The 26,214-nt window shown below is 41.1% G+C and overlaps 1 protein-coding gene across 4 annotated transcripts in view; it reads left to right on the top strand.

The window, feature by feature from the left end:
• The first annotated feature begins 692 nt into the window (after window positions 1–692).
• The window catches only part of LOC307271212 (neprilysin-like), a 41,001-nt gene continuing 15,479 nt past the window's right edge, over window positions 693–26,214 (top strand). The window contains exons 1-4 of one of the 4 annotated variants that reach the window (XM_080053615.1): window positions 693–1,071; window positions 4,273–4,449; window positions 5,777–5,812; window positions 15,608–15,769. In XM_080053615.1, coding sequence (XP_079909741.1) covers window positions 1,029–1,071; window positions 4,273–4,449; window positions 5,777–5,812; window positions 15,608–15,769 — 418 coding nt within the window. In that variant the 5' untranslated portion in view covers window positions 693–1,028. Of the gene's footprint in view, window positions 1,072–3,427; window positions 3,669–4,272; window positions 4,450–5,776; window positions 5,813–15,607; window positions 15,770–26,214 lie in introns of those variants that run through there. The other 3 variants (XM_080053617.1, XM_080053616.1, XM_080053618.1) reach the window with 3 other exon arrangements.

Below are 26,214 nucleotides of genomic sequence, written 5' to 3'. Positions count from 1 at the left end.
GTACTTCCTTGGTAAAAATACATGTTGAAATGTCATTGAAACAACAACTCTTACCGACCGTTACTGTAAGTCTAGAAAACTCAGAGATGCACCTTTACCATAAGCACAAGGTCACATCACATTGGCTAAAGGGTTGCATTCAACACCACTAACTGATATTTACAATTTCATGTTTAGTATAATATGTAACCTTCCAGACTGTCATTAAATAAGTAGTTGTGTTAATTCAAACAGACTTATCTCGCTTATAGTGTTGGAATGACAGTATATACACTTTCGAACCTGACACTAACCCTGTTTAATTTGATATTGGTTTTCCAAAGAGGGGTCCAGGGACCTTCTGGGTATCTGCACCCCATCGATTAAGACTATTTTGCATCGTATGGACCAAAAAATATGACATTTAAGTGTAATTCCCCAATTGTATTAAGGAATTATAAAAAGGGATCTTTTTGCATGCTTATAGCCTACTTTGTTACCCTAAAGTGCTTTAGATTTAAAGTTATTGACAGCCCTAGTAAGCCCACTGAAATATAAAAGACATCACTTCATCACCCTGTAGCCTACACCTGAAGCTGCGCCCCGGAGCTATTTAGGCGCAACTGACAGCAAATGCCGCTGACAGGGTCACTTCAAAACGCCGCCCTGACGGAGGAGGCAGCGACGCGGTGGACCGGGAACTTCAGAAGGCTCCTTCACTGCCTCACTAATATGTCATAGGCGGTATAAATATGGGATCCCCCGCCTGTGGATCACTTGAAGGTTTGCGCCGCGCACGAGTCTGATGGCTCATTTGAATTCGGCGATCCTCTGTGGGTATATGTGGTAGGGCTACTTGGTATAGTTAGTGAAGGGGGTCTGTGCGTGAGTGCGCGTGTGTGTTAGTGTGAATGTGCCCTCCTAGAATAGAAAGCCAAAGGAAGAAGAAGAAGGAGAGGCGGGATCGCTGAAGCAAACACTCTGTAACAGATCGATCAGCACTTCGCGCTCCCTCTGTGGATTGGATGGATGTTTGATCAGTGGATGTGATGCCCATTTATACCATCGACCGAAAATTTCCCGACACATCTGGTAAGTCGCTCACGCACCCCGAGCGCTTCTTATAACGCGGTGCCATCTGTGTGCGCGCTCGCCCGTGTGTGTGTGTGTGTGTGAGTGTGTGTGTGTGTGTGTGTGTGTGTGTGTGTGTGTGTGTGTGTGTGTGTGTGTGTGTCTGTGTCTGTGTGTGTGTGTGTGTGTGTGTGTGTGTGTGTGTGTGTCTGTGTGTGAGAGAGAGACGGTGTGAGTGAGTGCATTATTTTGTGCGTGTGCGCCAGTGCCGGCTGGATGACACGGGGCAGCGTGCACCAGTTGATCATGCCAACCCCCCCTTGGAATTACCGACGTGCAACAGGAGATGAGGAGCTGGCACGCACCACGCACCGTGTGTGCCGCAGCTGAATATTTGTATCACTGGAGTTAAAAAAAAAACTTGGTTGCAATTTGGTCCCATCAGAAAACACTTACTGTCATATTATCCAACTGGATATCCAGAATTTACCTTGTGGTTTTCATTCACTGCATTGGACATCTGGCATGCTTTAAATTGTGCTATCCCTTTAAACGTTATTCTGCTATTCCATTCATACTGCTACTATATAAATACACATAGGACATACATTTAAGAGGTGGACTTTATCAGCTAGATCCAGAACACCTTTGGGCATCAAGTGTCCTTCAAAAAAATGATTTGAAAGGGACTTTACTGTAGTCTTCGTGCAGCTATATCCCAGAGAAGGTGATATTTTAAGTTTAAGTGGGCCACATTCTTGTCAAACGTTATTAGGTACAAGACATGCTCGTGGCTCACATGGATGTACTGTAGGTTGTAGAATAGTGATGTTGTGCAATAAGTATTCTGGAGATGTGTGTGTGTGTGTGTGTGTGTGTGTGTGTGTGTGTGTGTGTGTGTGTGTGTGTGTGTGTGTGTGTGTGTGTGTGTGTGTGTGTGTGTGTGTGTGTGTGTGTGTGTGTGTGTGTACAGGCACATGGGTGTTGTCAGGTGACCCGGTGAATGATTGGTTCAATTTTGAAGGGGTCGCTGAGGTCTCACAAGTATTGGGGACTTTTTATGTTTAGATATATCAAGACCAGACACAAAGAGAGCAGGGGGGGGGATGAATGAGAGAAGTTTAGACTTTCTGTTCTCTTTATCGTATGAGTGCAGACAAAGCAGAGCACACACCTTCCAAAAAAACCCAACTCAGAGACACCTTATAAAATAAACAGTGACTGCATCCTGCAACAGGAGCACTAACATCATCAGCAGAAATGACAGCTCCCCTTACATGTTGACTTTCAGAGCAAACATCCTTAAAGGGCAATTGGCACAGAAACAACGCATATGTGAATAATAGTTAAGTGACTGATATTTTGCCTGACTTTAAACATGTACAACTCATTATCCCTACTGATTGGAGAAAAAGTGCATGAGGGGGTACTACAGTAAGAAGTAAGATTCATGCCTAGCATGCCTCAGCTCACTTAAACATGATTTAGTAGCTCTCAGTTTCCCACTTTGTTTTTATGGCTTTCTTTCCCCCTTGCTGTGTTTTGCTCATTCCTCCACTCTGTCTTTATGTCCTTGTTTCTCTTTTAATAAATTGTGCAGGCATCTGATTTCTTGGCATGCAACACATCTGGATTCGGGCAACTGAATATAATGGATAGGCCCTCCAACACTGTCATGCACACACCTTTTTTTATTTATTTGAATTTTTGAGAGCTGTGGCAATGCTGTCACAGTGACAGTGATGTGTTTACTTGCAGAAGAAAAAAAGTGTCTGCCCCCCCCCCCCCACCTCCTGCAGCCAGAGAGCTGCGGTGAACAGGAAGTTCTGAGTATAATATTAACTGGTGTTTTTAGGCATGCTGTTAAGGCACACACTGCAAAGGGAAAGGGAAAGGGAAAGGTATCCATTAAACGTAAAACCACCTCTCCACTATAGTACATTTTATGAGTAATGATGAAGTCATGCATGCTGTGGTGCTTGTCTGGAATTGGGAGAGCAGCTTGTTGTGGTTGGTGTATATACACTAATGGCTAATTACCAGGCTGGGTAATTACTGTTTAGCCTACTTTACATAGGGCTATTGTTTAGTCATGGAGAAGAATGATAGGGGGTTTGACATTCATCAGGACTGTGGTTATGTGTGCATGTGATACACGACAAAGTGTGCGTTCAGCAAGGTGATGTTGTGTGTCTGTTGTTACTTTGTTCTGTTAAAGATAACCGGGAGACTTTGTCCTTTGGTCGAGCCGTGCTGCTCTCATCCTAGTCAGCAGCATGCTGAGCGATCCGCCCATCTGCACAGGGCGTCTCATGACACCAGCTTGTAAAAGTGTGCATGAGACCATGGCTGTGGACGTGCGAGTGTGTTCTTGTGCATCGAGTGTGTGAGTGTGCGCTATCAGTTAGGGATTAAGGAGTAATTGCCTTCAGAGATTGATTTAACTGCTTGTTGCATGAACTTTGTAAAGTTCTCACTTGGCCCGAGAGAAGAAAACAACACTGTATAGTGAGGAGCAGAGGAAAAGGTCTCTCTTGTTTTCTGTCCTTCAGAAGTGTGTATTTCTTGTTTTGCCTTTTGTTGTTTTTTTGTTGTCCGGAGTCCACTGCCACTAGAGGGTAAGAACTTCCATTGTTCTCACCTTTTGCTTCAAGACTGGTAATAAAAGAAAAGGAGAAAAAGAAACACTGCATGTCTTTTTTTCCTTTCATTGGTTTTCTTATCACGGCACTGTGTCTTTTATCTCCCTTTCACTTTCATGTATTTTCTATCTTCAGCTTTGCGAGAAAATCTGGATAGCCAACAGAATGTTTGGTTTATTAATGTCAATATGAATATACTTCTATTTAAAGCAGTGGGTTGCCAGTGTGCTGAAAAATCCTCACATTTGATAAGCGGCGACCAGCATGTGTTTGGAATGTTTGCTTAATGACTTCAAAGATCATTGATTAACAGAATAGTTTTCTTTTTTTATGATACTGACCGATAATGAATGTGTCCATTTGACTTATGTGAGGCCGAATGTCAATTGTACAAATTCTTTAAATTCCGCAGATTCTTTAGTTTGTTTTTGGCTCACCTAGGAATTGTACTTTAACCTTATATGTTATTTTAGTCATTGTTGACGTGTTGCCTAAATGATGATTCGTTCTTTATCAAAATGGTTGCAAATTAAATCTTCCTGTCAATGGACTAATGGCTCCTGCTCTGCCACTCCTTCAGGTGAGTTAGGACAGCTGGCAGCTGAAGGAGAGGACCTGAGGATGACAGAGACCAACCCCCCCAAGTCAGCTAAGAAGCCCCGCTGGACCTCCTTGGAGATCGGCCTCATCACTATCGTCTCCTTGCTCTTCATTGTCATTGTCGCACTCATCATCCTCTTTGCCACACATAAGACAGGTGAGGTGTTTTTTCAAGTTTTTTTCAACACACTGACAGCAAACAGAGTGATGAGAAAACGGCGTCATGATTTCGAAAAATTGCTTTTGGGGTCCATCCATTCTTTGCTTCTTCTATTTCTAGACACCAAAACATTAAGTGAACCTTTCAGAACACTTGCAGCATGCCACCTTTAAACTGTGACTATATGCACTGACAGTCACTTTCAGCTGAGTTTAAGGTTAACAGCAAGCATGAAGGAGCATTTTGAAGAACTGCATTCTGTTCAGGTAAATAGGAGAGACACTGGAGCGGTGTGCTTTTAGAGCAGAGTGCAAAAGTACAAACCACTGAGCCAGAAGGAAGAATGCGGAGTGTGAAGGTGCTTTTGAGAGCTCCCTCTTCCCCCTCACTCTGTACCCCAGAACATTGGGCTATTTACCATTTCATAGCTTTAGTGAACATTATGAAGAATCGTTTATCTTAGATCTTGCTGTGAATTTCATCAATTCACGTTATGAGAAATGGCTCACTCAAAATGGAAACAGTGAAATGGAACCCCTTCCCTCACCATGGGAAACAAATCGAACCTGCTTCAGATCAATGTAACAAAATTAGTGTCATGTTTTTTTTTTAAATCAATAATATGCCTAACTTTTGCTTTTCCTGCTCTTTGTATTTGGATATCAAATGTGTTCAACTGGAACTCAGAGTTGACACAAGGTTTTTGTTACGTAACATGGTGGGAAGTTTAGTTAGTTTATAAATGACTTGTTTGTCTAGGACAACGGGTCCCTGTGATGTGGCACAAGACAAGTTATATTTTAGTATAAAATTAATGTGGATAATAAACGGCTTGTATTCAGATATTGCTGAATCTACAGATTAGCAGGTGAACAACAGCAGTTCGGTTGGCATACTGTGTGTGTGTGTGTGTGTTCAGCTATTATTATCTTTTGCAGTCTTGTCCTTGATAAATAGGCAATCTGCCATATCAGCAAATAATAGAACGTTTCATTACTTAATTATCCAAGTTTATACCTCTGTGTGCACTCACCTGTGTGCACATCATGTTAATTCACTCATAAGGGACAAAGCAGTGTGTTTAAGTTCATATGACAGTTCACTGATGTGTGTCTGAGTTTGCTCATGAGTGTATGTCAAACTGAGGGGGATTAACAGTGTGGCACCTAAATGATTCCTGACAGAGTGAAATCAACCCGTCTAAGTTGTTTAAGAGTATCTGTGTGATTTGTGAGATAGATGTGAAAATAAATAAAGCATTTGACATAATGACTGATGACTGCAAAATTCCTGCTGAGTGATGGTGTATTTTGCATTTTCCTAGATGAAATCTGCACCACGGCTGACTGCACGCAGTCAGGTAAGAATTGTGTGTTTGCTTCTTTTTTTGCATTATTTTGACTGTTTCATTCTAAAGGCTCTGGTTTTTCCCTGAGACTGCCTAAGAACCCCAGGGATTTTAGACATACTTAAACAAAATGGTGTCCTTAAATCAGTAAATATGTTGCCTCTGAGTCAAAACAGTGGTTAACATCGTATATATGTCTATGGGTTAACATACAGGGACAGTCCCGAGCAGCAGAAACATGTTGCAGAGGGTTGTCGTCTTGCATCACTTCTGAACAACTATGCAAGATACATTGAAAAACTGGTAATGGGTATAAACATGTATTCACAGCTTAACCAAATCCATTACTATACGTGTGTGTACAGTGTGTGTTCTAAGCTGAAGTGTTTCTACATATCCAGGGGTCAGCTTTTATAACCTAACAATGAGCGCTCCCTGATCACATGACTGCATTAATGAATGGCATGAGTGGCATATTTTTCATGACACTGTCATAGTACATTGAAGATTTATAATAACTCTACCTCTAGTTTCCAGCAAGACACCAATTCATATCCGGTGCATTTTTCTGGGAACCAATGCCCCCTTCAGATTTGATGACCAGCCTTGTCACACGAGATCTCTCAGCTCAACCCGGCCTCACGGCTTTAATTTAATTGCACCAATAGAACATAATTACTGCCATTATCCTATCCTACTTCAGCAAATGGCAGCATTTTTTAAATTTAATGTAGCCTATGCCAAATGAATGGAAAGCTAATTACATTTTTTTAAAGATTTTCAGGGTAGGATGTTTTTATCCACAACTAGAGGAGCATGTAACATTTTGACGTGTAAACAGTGGTGGTCCACAGTCTCGACTGCGTTTGTAGTCTAAGATCTGTCCATTCACTATAAGGCCTCAGCTAGCAGTTGGTAATGTTAGCTTAGCACACCATGAACAGGTGGAAAACATGTGGGCTGGCTGGCACTCAGTAAAGCTCACTAATAATGCAAAAGGATCTAGTAGTTTGATTAATGCGTTTTAAAAGGTGAGCATTTTCTCCAGTTCTCAGAGCCTTTGCAGTACCTCCCGGTGGCCACTGGGGGCTGTTGTATGCAGAAGAGAGCCAGTTTCCATTGACTCCAATATTAAACATGCCGTTTTCACAGCATTATTAAACCTATATCAGGCCTGGATCAAAAAAAACATTATAGTCTGTATGTTTAGTTCATATCTCCATGACAACTCTGAGGGGGATGAATTTTTGTTCTACCATGCTAGTTTTTATTCAAAGAGGACGAGGTTCAAATGTATGAATATTAGGGGCGCGGCCTCTTGATTGACAGCTAGCCTCTGTCCCTCACTTTGTCACTTTGCCTCGAAGGCTAGTTGTCAAGCTAACTCCGTCATCTTGAAGTCGACAGCAGTGCGTCCATTCCTCCATTCGTGTGCTGCTTGGTGCCAAGCCGTCTTGTTTGGTAAACTGTACCAACGATGGTTTAAGGACTGTGGTTGCCAGTTTTTTTCGGTGAGTAACGCTGTATTTACAATTATTATTGTTAGGCTATGTTACAAGGTGTTGGTTTCGCAAGTGTCACAGTGACAGTGTTAGCTATGTTATGCCAGCTAAATAGATAGCCACTACCATGACTTGAGCACCGGGAGGGTTCGGGTGGTATTTGGGCCGGGTACTGTGTTGAATATCATAAATCATGTTGGCCGCATGCATGTGGAGCTGACCATTTCAGTGCCAATTTTGAGAAACTTATACGATTTGTGCAATGGACCAACGTTTTTACATAGCCTATATTTCACTATGAGACTGGGAATAGCCTATATTTCACTATGAGACTGGGTTAATCAATAAGAACAGCGCCCTCTAGGGTCACACATTCTGACAGGTCACAGCTTTCGGTGCAACACCTGTTTGTCTCTGCCCGGGCCCGAGGTTTGTTCAAGGCTCCATGCCGCTAACGACAGTCTACCAGACCTGGCTGGGCACGTAATGGAATCGGTTCAGAAACGAAAGTTGGGCTGATCGGTCCAGTTAAACCTTTTACTATCTATGGGTTAAGTAAGCCTATGGCGTAGGAACACTTTTGTGACAAAATATATGCTCACAAGTTTGCGCTCATTAATGTTTAGGCTATAGATAAAGGGGATATGTGCATTTGTAAAACCGGCTCCGTCCCGCGGTTAAAACGATGGTTATCTTTATTTATTTTTTATTTATTTTTTACAACAGACGTATAAACTCAAATTAAATATACAAATGTGGCTGTGTTTCCGCAGCTGTGTCATCTGTGGATATTATGACGGTTATCATATAGCCTACTGTGTGAGTTAATGCAGTAAATGTAGGCTATATTTACATCTCAAAAATAAATATAATTTTTTTTGCTGTTTCTTCCTTTATTCCAAACGTTATTTTTTGAAATAATGATTGATTGCCTAGCCCTAGTGCATAACTTTTATCTGACTCTTTCTGTATTGTTTGACTCAGTGGTTGTCTCTTTGTCCTCTTCCAGGTTAACATGGAGGAATGAATGTGTGCCTCTGGTCTCCCTGATCTCTACACGAAAGAGCAACGGTGTGGCCCTTCATCTTGCAGCAAGCTGAAGTCAACCTACATTCAGACTATCCTCATCTTATCTTCTTGTGATAATTGTCATTGATTGTGATATACTGTATCTTACTGTCCGTCCTGGGAGAAGTATTCCTGCTCTGTAGCTCTTCACCTTTCAAGTTTTTTTTGTGGGATTTTTTCCTAAAGTAATTTACAACATTACATAGTCCTAATTATATATAAAAAACATAATTTTATTAATTGATAACTTAACAGACCCAAATTTATTATCTTTTGACTATTTTAGTGTAATTTTTAATGAAAATATGCCGAAAATTTTTCATACTTACAGCTTCTCCTGTTAAAATTTCAATGCAAAACTTTTACTTGTAACAGAGTAATTTAACAGTTTGATATTAGTACTTTTACTTCAGTAAAGGATGTGAATATTTCCTTGTACACTGTTTAATCTTTACCTGGGTCATCTTTGAGTCTTCCTTATACCAGCAAAATAATTTTCATACTTAAGTATTTTTAATATAACATAATGTTCTACTTTTACTTAAGTTATATTTTAATTGGTGACTTGTAAAAGAGTCAAACCTCTGATATGATGATGATGATGATGATGATACTTTTTAATGACCACACAGCCAGGCTGGTGGAATTTGTTTTCAGTACAGCTCCTTGGTACAGGTTCCAACTTTACATTGAACATTAAACATAGATACAGACAGGCACATTACATAATACAAAAGGGCCATGCTTAATCCTCAGTGTTCAGATTTTAGAATGTTAATTGCAGTGGGAATAAAACTGTTCTGAACCGGGTTGTTTTGGAGGCAATTGTCCTGTAACGCCTCAGAGAAGTAGCTGGAAGGCATTGTGTGTAGGGTGAGTGGGATCAGAGATGATCTTGCGGGCTCTGCGTAGTGTCAGTTTGCGGGATAGTTATTCAAGGGATGGTAGGGGGGCGCCAATAATTTTGGATGCCCTGTTGATGCTCTATCATTTCTTCCGGGAGAGTAAGTCGAGGCTGCAAAATCAGACTGATGGATGAGGTGAGGATGCTTTCAACGATGGCTGTATAGAAGTTTTTTTAATAGATGTGTGATGGAATCTACCCTCGCTCATGTATGGTTTTCAGTTACTCTTTGGACCACAGATGGGCTGTAAAGCCAAATGGTTATTTGTGATATTTGACTATACAAAAACTGATATTTTTTTTGTATTTGAGCAAAGTTACAACAGCTGGGCAAGGGGTGTAAAAATGGTAATATCGTGAGCTACTGTGGTCCCCCCTTCCACCCAAAACATTACTGGAGCCACAAAGTGTATTTAATCATTTAATGTAACTGTTGCACCTAAAGACCTGCTCTAAATATTTTATATAATATGTATTTATATTCAAAATTATAGGCTATTAAAATAGTGTTCTCATCTGTTTATATATTGAATGTGTTCTCATGTATTAGTGTTAATAACATTTTCAGTCTGTAGACCAAAATAGAATTAATACTAGAACTGCGAGCAGTTGTGAACGGGGGCCAAGCCTCCCACGCGACTCGGGATCGGGCGTCGTCGTCCGCGGCGCCGGCCCCTCGCTTCACGGAATCCGGGGATGTAAAGTTTTTGAATGTGGGATGTTTGGTTTGGGAGTTATAGACCAAAAGACAAAAGTAATGGCAGAGAAAGATGCTCAAGTGTGTTTTTGGCTCCCCCTTTTGGAGCAATTTAAGGAAAAAGTAGAACCAGCCTGAGAACCATAGGACAAACACATGTGTGAAGTTTGGTGTTAATAGGATGAATCGTTTTGGATTTAGGAGCAGTTTGGTAAAAGGTAGCTATGTGCAAATCTTTAAAGCGCTACCGTTTGGTCTTCCGATGGTCGTAGAAAAATTCTTTACTCAACATTTGCTCGTGGGAGTCAGTAGAGCATAATGCTTTTGGTTTCGTCCAAATCGGAGAAAAACTGTAGGAGGAGTGTGTTTTGGTGACTGACACAGTTTTTGCAATGTAGCGAAAGAAAATCCCATATGCAAATGGGCGTGGCCTATCTCAAAAGATGCAGCTGACTTGTGGGCATCTGTGGATATAAAGTGTTTGACTGTGGGATGTTCGGTGTGGAAGTTATAGCCCCAAACGCGTTTTCTTTGCTTTTTGTGGTTTTGGCGCCCCCTATGGATGACATTTGCAAAATTACGTTGGGTAGAAAGATGCGGCTCAATGTACCGAAGAAGTGGATGTCAAGTTTTTGAATGTGCGATGTTCGGTTGGGGAGTTATAGCAAAATCAAATTGTCAACCTCTCCATTGTAAAGACACTTTTTTGAATTTTCCCATTTTCCCGCCGAAAGACTTAGGAAATGGCGAAAACAGGCAAAAAAATTGAAAAACTCTTTTTTTTAATAAGTCCGGCCCACAAAGGAATTTCTTGCCCATATTTTTTTGATAGACTCAAGTATGCCCCATGATAGTCTCCCTTGAGTTTCAAGAAAATCCCTCTTTTTTTTTTTTTTTACAGATTTTCGCACATTTTTAAAGCGCTACCGTTTGGTCTTCCGATGGTCGTAGAAAAACTAATTGACCAACTCTTGCTCGTGGGAGTCAGTAGAGCATAATGCTTTTGGTTTCGTCCAAATCGGGCAAAAACTGTAGGAGGACTATGTTTTGGTGACCGACACAGTTTTTGCGATGTAGCAAAAAATTTATATATACGCAAATGGGCGTGGCCTATCTCAAAAGATGCAGCTGACTCGTGGGCATCTTTGGATATATAGTTTTTGACTGTCGGACTTTCGGTGCGGAAGTTATAGCCCAAAAGGCCTTTTCCTTTGTTGTAGCGCCACCTAGTGGCAGGCATGTCTGAATTTTTGTGTCTGCGTACGGGGTACGGACCTGGATATGCCCTGGAAGTGGCATGTCCCAACCCTTTACGGTTTGGGCTGCAGCACTACTTTTACGCGGAGAAAAATAATAATAACTAGAACTGCAAGCAGTTGTGAACGGGGGCCAAGCCTCCCACGCGACTCGGGATCGGGCGTCGTCGTCCGCGGCGCCGGCCCCTCGCCTCACGGAATCCGGGGATGTAAAGTTTTTGAATGTGGGATGTTTGGTTTGGGAGTTATAGACCAAAAGGCAAAAATAATGGCAGAGAAAGATGCTCAAGTGTGTTTTTGGCGCCCCCTTTTGGAGCAATTTAAGGAAAAAGTAGAACCAGCCTGAGAACCATAGGACAAACACATGTGTGAAGTTTGGTGTTAATAGGATAAATCGTTTTGGATTTAGGAGCAGTTTGGTAAAAGGTAGCTAATAGGCAAATCTTTAAAGCGCTACCGTTTGGTCTTCTGATGGTCGTAGAAAAATTCTTTACACAACATTTGCTCGTGGGAGTCGGTAGAGCATAATGCTTTTGGTTTCGTCCAAATAGGACAAAAACTGTAGGAGGAGTGTGTTTTGGTGACTGACACAGTTTTTGCGATGTAGCGAAAGAAAATCCCATATGCAAATGGGCGTGGCCTATCTCAAAAGATGCAGCTGACTTGTGGGCATCTGTGGATATAAAGTGTTTGACTGTGGGATGTTCGGTGTGGAAGTTATAGCCCCAAACGCGTTTTCTTTGCTTTTTGTGGTTTTGGCGCCCCCTATGGAGGACATTCGCAAAACTACGTTAGATAGAAAGATGCAGCTCAATGTACCAAACAAGTGGATGTCAAGTTTTTCAATGTGCGATGTTCGGTTGGGGAGTTATAGCAAAATCAAATTCTCAACCTCTCCATTGTAAAGACACTTTTTTGAATTTTCCCGCCGAAAGACTTAGGAAATGGCGAAAACAGGCAAAAAAATTGAAAAAGTCTTTTTTTTAATAAGTCCGGCCCACAAAGGAATTTCTTGCCCATATTTTTTCAATAGACTCAAGTATGCCCCATGATAGTCTCCCTTGAGTTTCAAGAAAATCCCTCTTTTTTTTTTTTTTTTACAGATTTTCGCAAATCTTTAAAGCGCTACCGTTTGGTCTTCCGATGGTCGTAGAAAAACTAATTGACCAACTATTGCTCGTGGGAGTTAGGAGGGCATAATGCTTTTGGTTTCGTCCAAATCGGGCGAAAACTGTAGGAGGAGTATGTTTTGGTGACTGAAACAGTTTTTGCGAAGTAGCAAAAAATCTATCCTATCGCAAATGGGCGTGGCCTATCTCAAACGATGCAACTGACTTGTGGGCATCTGTGGATATAAAGTTTTTGACTGTCGGACTTTCGGTGCGGAAGTTATAGCCCAAAACGCCTTTTCCTTTGTTGTAGCGCCACCTAGTGGCCGGCATGTCTGAATTTTTGTGTCTGCGTACGTACCATGGACCTGGATAAGCCATGCAAGTGGCATGTCCCAAGCCTTTACGGTTTGGGCTGCAGCACCACTTTTACGCATGGAAGAATAAAGAATAATAATCCCTACAAGAACAATAGGGTTCCCTGCCCCGCAGGGCTTGGGAACCGCGTTGCTCTGCAAAACGCGGTCCCAGGCCCTACTCGGGCTTGGCCCCCTAATAATAATAAAAGGCCCAACAAAAACAATAGGGTTCCCTGCCCCGCAGGGCTTGGGAACCGCGTTGCTCTGCATTACGCGGTCCCAGCCCTACTCGGGCTTGGCCCCCTAATTATAACAAATACATTGAGATCAGCTTAATCCGCCCTTAGTCAACACTAGGAGACATTTGTTTCAGCTATGAGCTTTTTAATGCCCTCTCTCAGGTGCTCGGAGGTGATATTGAGAATATGTTCAGCTCTGTTGGGTTTTTTGGACCTAACTGGAGCCAGGGAATTACGTGACTGAGCTCGTCTTCGTCTACCGGGTAGGATAACTAGTAGAGTGAGCGAGTTAGCCTATAGCTCCTGGCGTTCGTGCAAATGTTGCTAAAACTGACCGTTTTGAATACTTTTGCAGATGTGTTTAGACTACCAGAGAATAAATGGACAAGGCCATATCTGCATTGTCACAGGCAGAGAGGAAAATGGAAAGCATGTCTGGTGTACACTGTCAATTAATAAGGAGACCTAAAATTGTCTGTGTATTGGAATGCATCTTCTTAAAAAAATAAATATATTTATCAGTCTGTGTATCTGAATCTTATGGCAGTGGGGGCGGGACCTGATAAGCCTTTGGCTTCTCCTGCCACCCTTCGGACGATAACACAAAGTAATATGTGAATATGCAAAGAGAAAATTGTGTATTGTGTGTAATTGTCCGGAATAATAATAAACTAGAACTGCAAGCAGTTGTGAACGGGGGCCAAGCCTCCCACGCGACTCGGGAAAGGGCGTCTTCGTCCGCGGCGCCGGCCCCTCGCTTCACGGAATCCGGGGATGTAAAGTTTTTGAATGTGGGATGTTCGGTGTGGAAGTTATAGCCCCAAACGCGTTTTCTTTGCTTTTTGTGGTTTTGGCGCCTCCTATGGATGACATTCGCAAAACTACATTAGATAGAAAGATGCAGCTCAATGTACCAAACAAGTGGATGTCAAGTTTTTGAATGTGCGATGTTCGGTTGGGGAGTTATAGCAAAATCAAATTGTCAACCTCTCCATTGTAAAGACACTTTTTTGAATTTTCCCATTTTCCCGCCTAAAGACTTAGAAAATGGCGAAAACAGGCAAAAAAATGTAAAAACTCTTTTTTTTAATAAGTCCGGCCCACATAAAAATTTCTTTCCCATATTTTGGCCATAGGCTCAGGTATGCCCCATGATAGTCTCCCTTGAGTTTCAAGAAAATCCCTCTTTTTTTTTTTTTTTAACGGATTTTCGCAAATCTTTAAAGCGCTACCGTTTAGTCTTCCGATGGTCGTAGAAAAATTATTTGACCAACTTTTGCTCGTGGGAGTCGGTAGAGCATAATGCTTTTGGTTTCGTCCAAATCGGGCGAAAACTGTAGGAGGAGTATGTTTTGGTGACCGACACAGTTTTTGCGATGTGGCGAAAAATGTATATATACGCAAATGGGCGTGGCCTATCTCAAAAGATGCAGCTGACATGTGGGCATCTGTGGATATAAAGTGTTAGACTGTGGGATGTTCGGTGTGGAAGTTATAGCCCCAAACGCGTTTTCTTTGCTTTTTGTGGTTTTGGCGCCCCCTATGGATGACATTCGCAAAACTATGTTCGATAGAGAGATGTAGCTCAATGTACCAAACCAGTGGATGTCAAGTTTTTGAATGTGCAATGTTCGGTTGGGGAGTTAAAGCAAAATCAAACTGTCAACCTCTCCATTGTAAAGACACTTTTTTGAATTTTCCCGCCAAAACACTTCGAAACAGGAAGTAAAAGTGAAAAACTAATTTCTTTAATAAGTCCGGCATACATAAGAATTTCTTGGCCATATTCTTTTTATAGACTCAAGTATGCCCCATGATAGTCTCCCTTGAGTTTCAAGAAAATCCCTCTTTTTTTTTTTTTTTACGAATTTTCGTAAATCTTTAAAGCGCTACCGTTTGGTCTTCCAATGGTCGTAGAAAAAATATTTGACCAACTTTTGCTCGTGGGAGTCGGTAGAGCATAATGGTTTTGGTTTCGTCCAAATCGGGCGAAAACTGTAGGAGGAGTATGTTTTGGTGACTGACACAGTTTTCGCGATGTAGCGAAAAATGTATATATACGCAAATGGGCGTGGCCTATCTCAAAAGATGCAGCTGACTTGTGGGCATCTGTGGATATAAAGTTTTTGACTGTCGGACTTTCGGTGCGGAAGTTATAGCCCAAAACATGTTTTTCCTATGCTGTAGCGCCACCTAGTGGCCGGGAGGTCTGAATTTTTTTGTCTGCGTACGTACCATGGACCTGGATAAGCCATGCAAGTGGCATGTCCCAACCCTTTATGGTTTGGGCTGCAGCACCACTTTTACGCATGGAATAATAATAGGAAGAATAAAAGGCCCAACAAAAACAATAGGGTTCCCTGCCCCGCAGGGCTTGGGAACCGCGGTGCTCTGCATTCCGCGGTCCCAGCCCTTCTCGGGCTTGGCCCCCTAATAATTTGGTGTACGTCACGGTACTTCATCTAGATGGGACTATCTCCCTCCCCAACGTCATGCCCTTTTTTGGTACGAGGAAGTGATGCGGACTCAAACCATGGCCATATATAGAAACTGAAAAAATGGCGGCGCGCTTAGGCCAAGAAAAAAGGATGCTCCTCGGTGAACTGAGATCAGCCTTGACGCTACAGCCATTGTATATACTATCTATGCTTTTTCCCCCTTTGTCTTGTGCAGCGTCTCGTCTCATTGAAAACATGGATCCTAGTGTTGATCCTTGTGACAACTTCTACCAGTATGCCTGTGGAGGCTGGCTGAAAAAGAACATCATCCCCGAGACCAGCTCGAGATACAGCACCTTTGACATCTTACGAGACGAACTGGAGGTCATTCTTAAAGGTGACAAATCTACACACACACACACACACACACACACACACACACACACACACACACACACACACACACATACACATACACACACACACACACACACACACACACACACACACACACACACACACACACACACACAAGGTGAGTCAATCTATGAAAAAAAGGGCTTAACCCCCCAAAAATTGATACAAAAGGTTTTTCAATGGATTCTAGTAGTAGTTGGTGTGTGCTGAATAACATACTAAAAGTATACCAAAATATACCTCCCAGAAACGCCTCATTTCCAAGATGGCGGCCGAAATGGCAGCGGGGAGCTTGAAATGGCTATATCTCAAATTGAAAAAAAATGTTCAAAGGAATTTTCAACTGATTCTTGTACCTCAGTCTGGACATGCTTACGAACATACTAAAAATCTAGGAAAATACATCTTCCGGAAAGGCTTCATTTTCAAGATGGCGTCCAAAATGGTGGCGGGCCAAGCTGAAAATGGCTATATATCTCAATAGAAAAAGATTATTCAAATGATTTTTCACTTGATTCTGGTACCTGCAAATATGCTTATGAACATACTAACAATCTAGGAAAATATACCTCCCAGAAAGGCTTCATTTTCATAATGGCGGCCGGGAGCTTAGAATGGCTATATCTCTAATGGAAAATGTTACAAAAGAATGTTTCAACTGATTCTGGTACCTCTATAAAGACCACAATAAGTGTGGCATTTATGTTGTTCAACACCAACATCACCTTTCTAGTTTGAATAGTAACCATTTAACCAATGTAAGCTTACAGGCAGTCATTTTGAAAATTATGCCTTTCTAGCAGTTATATTTACCTAGATTTGTCGCACATTCTTATTAGAGGTACCAGAATCAGTTGAAACATTCTTTTGTAACATTTCCCATAGCCATTCTAAGCTCCCGGCCGCCATTTTGGACGCCATTATGAAAATAAAGCCTTTCCGGAAGGTGTATTTTCCTAGATTTTCAGTATGTTCGTAAGTATGTCCAGAGGTACCAGAATCAGTTGGAAATTCCTTTGCAACATTTTTTAAATTTGAGATATAGCCATTTCGGCCGCCATTTTGGAAATGAGGGCTTTCTGGGAGGTATATTTTGGTATACTTATAGTATGTTATTCCAAATACTACTAGAATCTATTGAAAAACCTTTTGTATCAATTTTAGGTTAAGCCCTTTTTTTCATAGATTGACTCACCTACGCACAGATCCACATACTGGAAGATCGCAACCCCGACAGGCAGAGGGACTCATTTGTGAAAGATTGTGCAGACCTGCGGTGCATGTTTTCATTAAAATAATAAAAATGCATTCTGTTCATGATTAAGAGTTGTTGCAACCAAGAACAGTACAAGTCCTTTTTTTAGGCCACTTGCAATAGGACTGAGAGAACAGCGTTGCTAGAGAGTAGGAGCTAAAGAGGACTGTCCGCCAGGGACTGCAGCACTATAGATATCACATATGCCACGGGATTTAGGCTTTAGTACCATGTGAGCTGAGGGTTAGTCAAAAGAGCTTGCACAATCACTATGTGTGTGGATGTTGCTCTCAGGCTATTTTCTAAAGACATGAGCTCACAGCAGTGGTACACATCTTAGTTACAAGTGTATATACGTGTGTGTGTGTGTGTGTTTGTCTGTGTGTCTCTGGTGTTTTGCCAGCATTTAGCAAGCATTAGAGCCTTGTTAGTGTCCTTGTGGCATGGCTGATACAGAGAGGGTGAAGTTGCACTACGTATGCATGTGGATTTGTGGGTGTGCGAGGGTCCATACTTCACCTCAGGTTGTCTGCGAGGAGGCCAGTTGAGTCCTGGGCAGTGGGGGTGCTAAATCTTCTCGGGCACAAACTTTCCCATGGACACCCCAAACTCTTCATCTTCCATAAATTTACAATTGGTATGCTAGTCCCCCTCCACCATAATGAAGACAGTGCGGATTGGCTGCTGGAGAAACAGAGTGATTCAGTGTGGCGAGAAAAGATTGATCCTTACAGTGGAAGGAGTGTAGCCTGTCTCGTGCAGTCGGGTAATTTGCACCAGCCCCCAGCATTTTATCTGTCCACAACCTTGATGGAAAAACATGCGTATTCAACATCTTGGCAAACCAGTTTTTTATCTTCCTGGAGGAAAAGAAAATTTGAAAAAGAGATCTAAAAAATGTTTCATTTACTTCTCCTAGACAACTATGAGATATGTGTGACACCAAACTAAGACTGCACTAAATCTAAATTAAGTCTCCTTTAGTCTAAGTGTCAGAAACTCTATTATAATTCTCAGAGTTTCTCAACTTTTGTGTCTCTTTTGTGATCTCAGGCAGATAAATCAGAGAGCTCTCTCTATGAATTCAATCTATTCTCATCCCATCTTCAGTTCATGCATCTCATGCTAAGCCGAGACAGAGCAAATAAGAGCTCTCCACAATCACTCATTGGACTCTCAGACTAAGATAAATGCTTTGCTTGTTTTCTGCGGCAAAGTGGGTAGGGCGGTCGACCCTCAACTACAGGGTTGGTGGTTCGATCCCCCGTGCCCCCGCCACATGTCGAAGTGTCCCAGAGCAAGACAATGAACCCTAAATTGCTCCCGATAGTGAGCCTGCTATCGGTGTATGAATGTGTGTGAATGGGAACAGGGCTCTCTTGAATAAGATTGGGATAAACCTGTATAAATAAAGGCTAAAAAATAAATAACAGTAATAATCTGATTTCTTGTTGACTTTCTTTGTGGAAACATAAAAAACACTGAATTGAGAAAAGCTTTAACTCTCTCTAATTATTCCGTCTCACCTATTTCTGCTACTGAATTTTAGGAGAAAAATATGAGAAACATTTCAGACCAAATAGAAACTAAAATGAGGCTGAGATTAGAGCTGCAACGATTAATCGACGAATCGATTATTAATCGATTATTAAAATAATCGACAACTATTTTGATAATCGATAATCGTTTCAAGTAATTTTTTAATAAGAAATGTCCAATTTCAGCTTCTCAAATGTGAATATTTTCTGGTTTCTTTAATCCTATTATGACAGTAAACTGAAATATTTTTGTGTTTTGGACATAAAAATAAATTTGAGGACGTCTACATGGGCTTTGGAAAAGTGATCAACATTTTTCACCATTTTCTGACATTTTACGGGCCAAAACACTAATCGATTAATAATCGATTAATCGAGAAAATAATCGACAGATTAATCGATTATCAAAATAATCGTTAGTTGCAGCCCTAGCTGAGATGATAATCTCAAATGTGAGCTGTAGAAGAGCAAGCTTTGAGCAGTACATTTTTCCTTTGGATTTTTCTATCTGTTCCCTTGTGACATCGATGACATGCAGATTATCTTTCCTAAAGATAAACCTGAAGGTGGGCGGTAATGGATAGATGTGTGTTTGCTCAATCCAAAATGAGATAGAAATGGTATCCAGTCCTTCACAATAATTTATACAGATTATGTTATTGTTTGAAAGGATTCGAGTAAAACAATTTAATAAAAAAAAAAAATTCTTTGGTGTTCTGGTCTTTTGACTCGTTCCTTCATGTACAAACAGCTTTCAGTGTCCTTATTTCCCCCCTTTACTTCTTGATGAGCACCTTTTTACAGCCAATGTAATATTCATTAGTGGTTTAGAGATTGGCTGTGATTTTGTCCTTTTTGCTAGTAGTAGTGAAAGTGCCTATTTTTTTTCACTGTGTGGTGTAATTATAAAAGTGCCTTAATGCAATCCTGTTCTTAGTCATTCCCAAAGGTTTTTCTTGAACATGAGAATTTGTATAAAAGCACAGTGCGATTGTTCGTTTGATTTCTGACAAATTGGATTTGTTATTGTAGAGCAGTAGGAAAAGGTATAGAAGTTGTCAGAAGAATTATGCATTCTAGCTTCCTGTTGCACTGTACATTGACTTATGACAACTTACAGCCCATCTGTTGTGTTCTGTTCTCCTCTCCTCTCCATGGCAGCCTTGACACCCATACAAATCACACATAGGGGGGAAAAAGGAAAACAAACATTGCTCAACAAGGGCTCATTTTCGGCAATCCGTAACCGTATGTGCATTTACGTAGATAGCATATCACCGTGCGAGCGCTTGGCGTCATTTCACACTTTGTTGTATTTTGTACTGTGATTGAGCATATTTACCAGAGGTCTTACTGCCATATTTACTGCCTGTCTGAAAACAGAGAGGGATAGGGGAAACAATACACTTGTGCAACTAAGGATGAAATACTAGGAACAGTGCGACGGTTGACATTTTAGAATCATTGACTTTGACACTCTGACATGCTGCATTTATGGCAGAAAGGACCGGACCTAATCATTCAACAGCTCCATTCCCAACAAAACTGACAGTATTGCGTTTATTCCTGTGGGGAGTCAGTCTTACCAGTCAGAAGTTTGAATGCCTCCTACTGTTTACAGCATACACAAACATGGATTACTTTGTGCGTGTGTGTGTGTGTGTGTGTGTGTGTGTGTGTGTGTGTGTGTGTGTGTGTGTGTGTCTAGAGAAGAAAAAAAAGAGCTGCATATTTAAGATTATCCTTGACATTCCAAACCAAGGAATGTGTGCATTCCACAAGTTACATTTTTTCACCATTGAAATCATTCTATCCTTTCCAACTTATGCAAGTTGAGATGTAAGCCCTGGCAGTGTGAAAGCTTTCAGAAGGGTTATGTGACCTGTACTTTAGGAGGTGACATCAAACAGGGGACCTTTGATCCCGGGGGGCTGGCTGCTCTCGCCTGCTTGGATAGTGCCGCCCGCTGATTAGCAGATCCTTTTTCTTGTCAACAGCTGCAGGGGCCTGGAAACACCTGGACACTGCAGCGCTACAGGCTGCATGACGGCCATAAAAAAAGGGCTATACGTGCATGTGAATGACAGTGTAGATTTGTGAGTTGCTTGTAAATGCTCTGGATTGTTCTCTGTGAGCTGTAAAACGCCATCAATGGTAATCAATGAAGATCTGCACTCTTGATTGTGATCACCGCTTTGTGTGTACACAATGGTGTGGGTGGTGTTTTATTTTTTCCGCCCCCCCCCCCCCCCCCGTACTCAGGTGTCTCATACTGTGCGATAATTTGCCCGATTGACTGTGAGCGTTTTAATTACTGACTGGTTTGTGTCAGGAATGGGAGAGGTTGAAGATACAGGCTGAGGAGGATGAAAGAGAGGGTTTTCATTCAAACTAGAAAAAACAGTGGCTGAATACCGAGGTGACAGAAAGATAGTTGTAGAATTAAAGATAGGTTAAATATACCTTTGGGTCTTTGAGGCGAAGTGGGGAAGAGCTCTGAAGCTGCTGGATGATGGAATGTTGAGAAAAGCTTTGAGGATAGGTCAAGAAATGTTATACTGCATGTGTCAGGCATGCTGTTATGCCCATGACATACTGTACCAGGGAGACTGAATGTTCCTGTGATAACAATAACTAAAACAGACCTTATGTCAAACAAGCATGACTACAATAGGAGTTGGGAAATAAAAAGGTTTGTTCATGTGACTCCCTTGATTTCAAAGTTCCACTCGGAGCCATTGCATAACATCATAAATCCCTTATTTCTCATAAACATGTCAAATAAAGATAGCAGACCAAAGGTTTTTGGCCAAGTCAAATAACATGAATATTAATGCAGTAGTTCTTGGCCAACAAAAATATATGAATATAGGTACCGAAACTTAATATGTTTGTGCCGGATTGGATGCTTATGAATAACAGGAAAGAGTTTAGACCTCCACCAAGGTAATAGTCCCCCCAGTTAGCCGTTTCACGGCCAACACTGTCCGGGGTACATGACTTCACTTTTTATACAGTATACAGTGAGACTAGCCAAGGAACATTGCCTTGAATGGCCAGTAAATAATAAAGATTGGGCAAGTGGAAAAGTCAGGAGCTCACAAAAATGGATGGTTTTGTTTCGGAGCATATGTATTTACTACCTGTAAACTAAAGGATAATGTTGAGTCTGATAACTGTTCTCAGTAACCACTGGACATTAATTTTTTATAGAAAATAATAATACATACTGTAAGTATTATTATAACAATACTATCGGTTTATGTTATGGCCATCATTTTCAAATCTTTGTTTTTGAGAAGTCTGTTTGTAGCAGTTTGGTGTGGCAGATGGCTCTTAGCTGCCATTGCTATGCAGAAGAAGAAGCAAGTGAGTGTTGTGGTTAGGAGTTGCCAAATTCACTTAAATCTACCCAGTATCTGAAAGTGAATGGATTTATGCTGCAAAGAAGTATTGTGTTTCTGCAACAAAAAAAAATTAAATTGCAGCTTCTGGTTAATTAACTTTGGAAATTTCTGTTGATTTATTTTCTTTTTAACATTATTATTTTTGCGAAAGCACTCACTCATCTTTTTAAAATAATGATTCAACTGTGGGACTTTCATGTCCCATCAATGCTTTGAAAGTGCCCAAACTGTCAATCACCTAACACTGGCAATGCAGAAATGAATAAAAATAAATGGGACTTTTTACAACAGGAGTGTGGATGCCCTAAATAGTTCCTCTCATTTCGCGACTCCAAAATGTGTACTGTAGCTCCATTAAACCAACACTTAATCTAAGGTACTTTATCTTCCTAAAATGCTTCGATAAAGATGTAAATTATTCACAACTCCATTAAAGGGAGTTTCTAATGGGCTGTTGTAATAGTGTACATTACATTTAAAAATTCTTCTTTTGTCAGATATATTTACTTATAATGAGTTTATTGCCACTCCCAAAAATATTAAAGCAATGACTGTAGAAAAAAAATAGTCTTTAATGATTTTATAGAACAGTTCGGAATTTTGTGATGCTGATTGAGACTCATCACCCCCATTAAGTGTCCATTTATGTGAATCCTAGTGATAAATTGGAAGCAAAACTCTTACTGAACACATTGCAATCGACTTGCCTTGTGGAACAACAAGCACTCGTGGATAAAATGGCAATGCAGAGAGGAGACATTGGAAATTCAGTTACTGAATAACGCTGAGTGGTTGGGTGCAATTTGGCGTGATGTCTCAAACAAACATCAGGTGGCAAAAAAATCTATTCCCAAATAAATCCAAACAGGCACACACATGGGGTGAGCGAGCGAGTGAAAAAGTGTGTGTGTGTGTGTGTGTGTGTGTGTGTGTGTGTGTGTGTGTGTGTGTGTGTGTGTGTGTGTGTGTGTGTGTGTGTGTGTGTGTGTGTGTGTGTGTGTGTGTGTGTGTGTGTGTGTGTGTGTGTGTGTGTGTGTGTGTGTGTGTGTGTGTGTGTGTGTGTGTGTGTGTGTGTGTGTGTGTGTGTGTGTGTGTGTGTGTCGGAGAGAGGGTAAGCCTATGCTGTGGTTAAACATTAGCACCAGGCAGTCAGTAATCCAATCACACACACGAGCTGTGCCCTTTTGCAGGAAGCGCCCTGCGAAGGGTGTCTATCGCAGGGACTTCATTAAGATTAAATGAGCACATAAATAGTGCATACAATGATAATGAGAAGACAGGGGGATTGGAAAAATGAAAGTGTAAAAAGAGGCTGTATCGAAATGCAGTGAAACAAGAAGAAATAAGTGAAACAAATGACTCGAACAAAGCACTGAGCAAATTAAATTAATTCAAAAAGATTAAGTTCCAAAATCGAAATCAATTTAGGATATTTCCGGGTTGCGATATTAAATGACAGTAAAGTGGATCTTCCATACATTATGCAATAGCACAGCACAAAACCAATTTTTACAGACATGAAGACATTTGATAAAATTAAAGAAACAGTTAAACCTTGCTAACCGTTTTATCTAACAATTCTGCTTTGATTGGTCTGTCAGAAAGTCTTGAAGTATAATAACATTTTCTTCATCTTTATCTTTTCATCCCAACTCATGGTGACATGTGTGATGTCTTGTTGGTCTCAGGGGAGGGTTTCCTGTCAGCTGGCTGTGTAATTTAAGATATGTCTTCTCTCCTGTATTGATCCTTGCATTGATATGTGCACTGCGATGGTGCAAATCTGTTGATCCCCAAGCCACATTTATAAGGGATGTCTTTATCAATGGCAGGCAAAGCTGCAGCCCTATTTAGAGGGGTTTAATTTTAATTAGTGATGAGATTTAACGTCATTAAACACATGCCAACTATACGCTCAAGAATTAGTCCACCAGCACATGTGGTCTGATTATAGTTTTGAGTAAACATATGATAGTCACGGCACATCTAGCACATGCATACAAGTGATATTAATGTAAACTCATGCCTATTTACAAACATTGGTGCGTGGGAAAATCCATAAAAGACTGACTGATTTCATACATTTTCAAACGCTTGTTTATGGCTCTTTTCTCAATTATATACAGCAGCAACAGCAATCATGAGGTCAACATTAACATACATTGTGCATGTACAGGAGGTTATTGTATGCACTTGACAGATATTTACATAATCCATTATTCATGATGCAGTCTTTTTTTTCAAATATATATTTTTTGGCATTTTTATGCTTTATTGATAGTGTAGAGACAGAGTTGAAATGGGGCAGAGACATGCAGAAAACGACCGCGGGCTGGAATCGAACGCGGGTCCGCTGCTGGCCGAGGCCCATGGGGGGGACGCCCTACCAACTGAGCTAAGGGCGCCCCTATGATGCAGTCTTTGAAAACAAATAGGCACAGCATAACGATCTACAGGCTTTTGCAAAAAAAAAAATCAACCTTCATATGTAGTTTGAGGGAGAACATGTTGAACCCCAGGTGTTATGGCTTTCAAAGGATCAAGTCAAAACCCCTTCCAAATCTCCCAGTCTTAAACTGTGTGCCGTTAATCATGATAGCTGGAGCAAATTTGCTGAAGTGACTCAGTAAAGAGCTGAACTCCCAATCCCTGACAGGACAAGTCCTTTCTAAAATCTTCTTTAAAATGATCCCTTTCCTCAGGAGCCCGGCATACTAGCTGAACTGCAGCAAACTTGGCGATGTGATGTTTGTTTGTACAGTATATATAGGGCTATAGTGCTGACACAGTTGAGTTTTTTTGTATGATTGGTACTGAATGTAAAATCACCAGAGTGTATGCTGAACTGGAGTTTGGGGTGCCTGTTGAGGCGGTGAGAGGTTTTTTGTTTTTGAAGGACAGAGGCCACAACGTTTCACATAAAACACCTGCATTTACCATGGTGCTTTTCAGCAAACACCCAAATGACCATGTGGGTGTTTGGTTCAACCTTGATGATCTGAACAGCTATGTTAAACTCATTCTAATGTCCAGGGAAAAAACAAGCAACAGACAATCCTTAGAGAATCGGCTACAATATGCAACTCTGCACGGGACAACGCTGTAAAAGTAAATCGTTGCTCCCATTCTCCTCCCCCTCAGTTGAGAAAGTTTACACCTCAACACTTATCCCTCATTTGGATGGAGCTGTCTACCTGGAAATGCTGTTTAGCCTGAGGCTCAGCTAACTGGTGTTCAAATGCCCACAACAGGTGTTGAAGAGGCAATGAACACAGGCAATAAAATAAGCCAAAGTGTTCAGTCTTGTTTTCAAAGTGCCTCTTGCTGACACACCTTGAGTTATGCTGCACCTAGTTTTCTTCTCGCCTTGACTTGACTTCCCTGTTCTCAGGTCACTGGCCTCACCTTGATTACTGCTGCCATCCTGAGAAACCAATTTAAAGACAGAGATTAAAATATTCATTGCATATTGCCACTTTAATTTTTGATTTATATGACACTGTTGACCTCTCCGACAAATGGCCCAAATCATTTGAATCGCCCTAAATGAGAAGATGAATTGCACTGCAACTAACAAATGGCTCGTGTTTAATTATTGATTCTATAAATCAAAGTAAAGCTTGGCCATGCGGAGTGGAGGGGAACATTTTATGCCCGTGCATTGGTGTATAGCTATTGGTATGCGTTAGATGTATTTTGAAGATACACACATTGATCTTTTCCAAGTGAACCCTATTGAACACATTCGCAACATACTGAAAGTCTTTTCTTAAATAGAAAGTCACCATTTTAAAATGGTATCTGCAAACCTTCAATAACTATTTAGGAATATTAATTTAAGAATAAATCAAATGAGCAATAGAGGTTATTAGGTCAGCAATGGAGGCTGTGCATGGAGGTGTGGTTTGTGTGGTGTTGAAGGTCCATGGTGCAAAACCAAAACACAATGATGCAAGGTGACTGTGAGGAGAAGACAGAGAGACCCAGAGCAAACACATGGGCCAGCTTTAATAGCTTAAGGGCCAGGGTGAGCATTCCCAGTTGATGACCCTCACATGTCGTCTGTGTGTTCTCTCTGAGGTTGGCCAATACAACTTCCAAGAAAGTGTGAGGGGTGCAATATTATCAAGAAAACAAGGTGAAATTCAGAGGAATTTCCTTTTTTGTTTTCAAGTTCTAAATGTTCCCCAGTAAATGCATCACCGGTTGCTATTGCCAAAGTGTG

The sequence above is a fragment of the Ammodytes marinus genome, assembly GCF_949987685.1.
Source record: "Ammodytes marinus genome assembly, chromosome: 3".
In the NCBI taxonomy this organism is placed as follows: Eukaryota; Metazoa; Chordata; class Actinopteri; order Uranoscopiformes; family Ammodytidae; genus Ammodytes; species Ammodytes marinus.
This window is presented reverse-complemented; position numbering and strand designations above follow the sequence as displayed.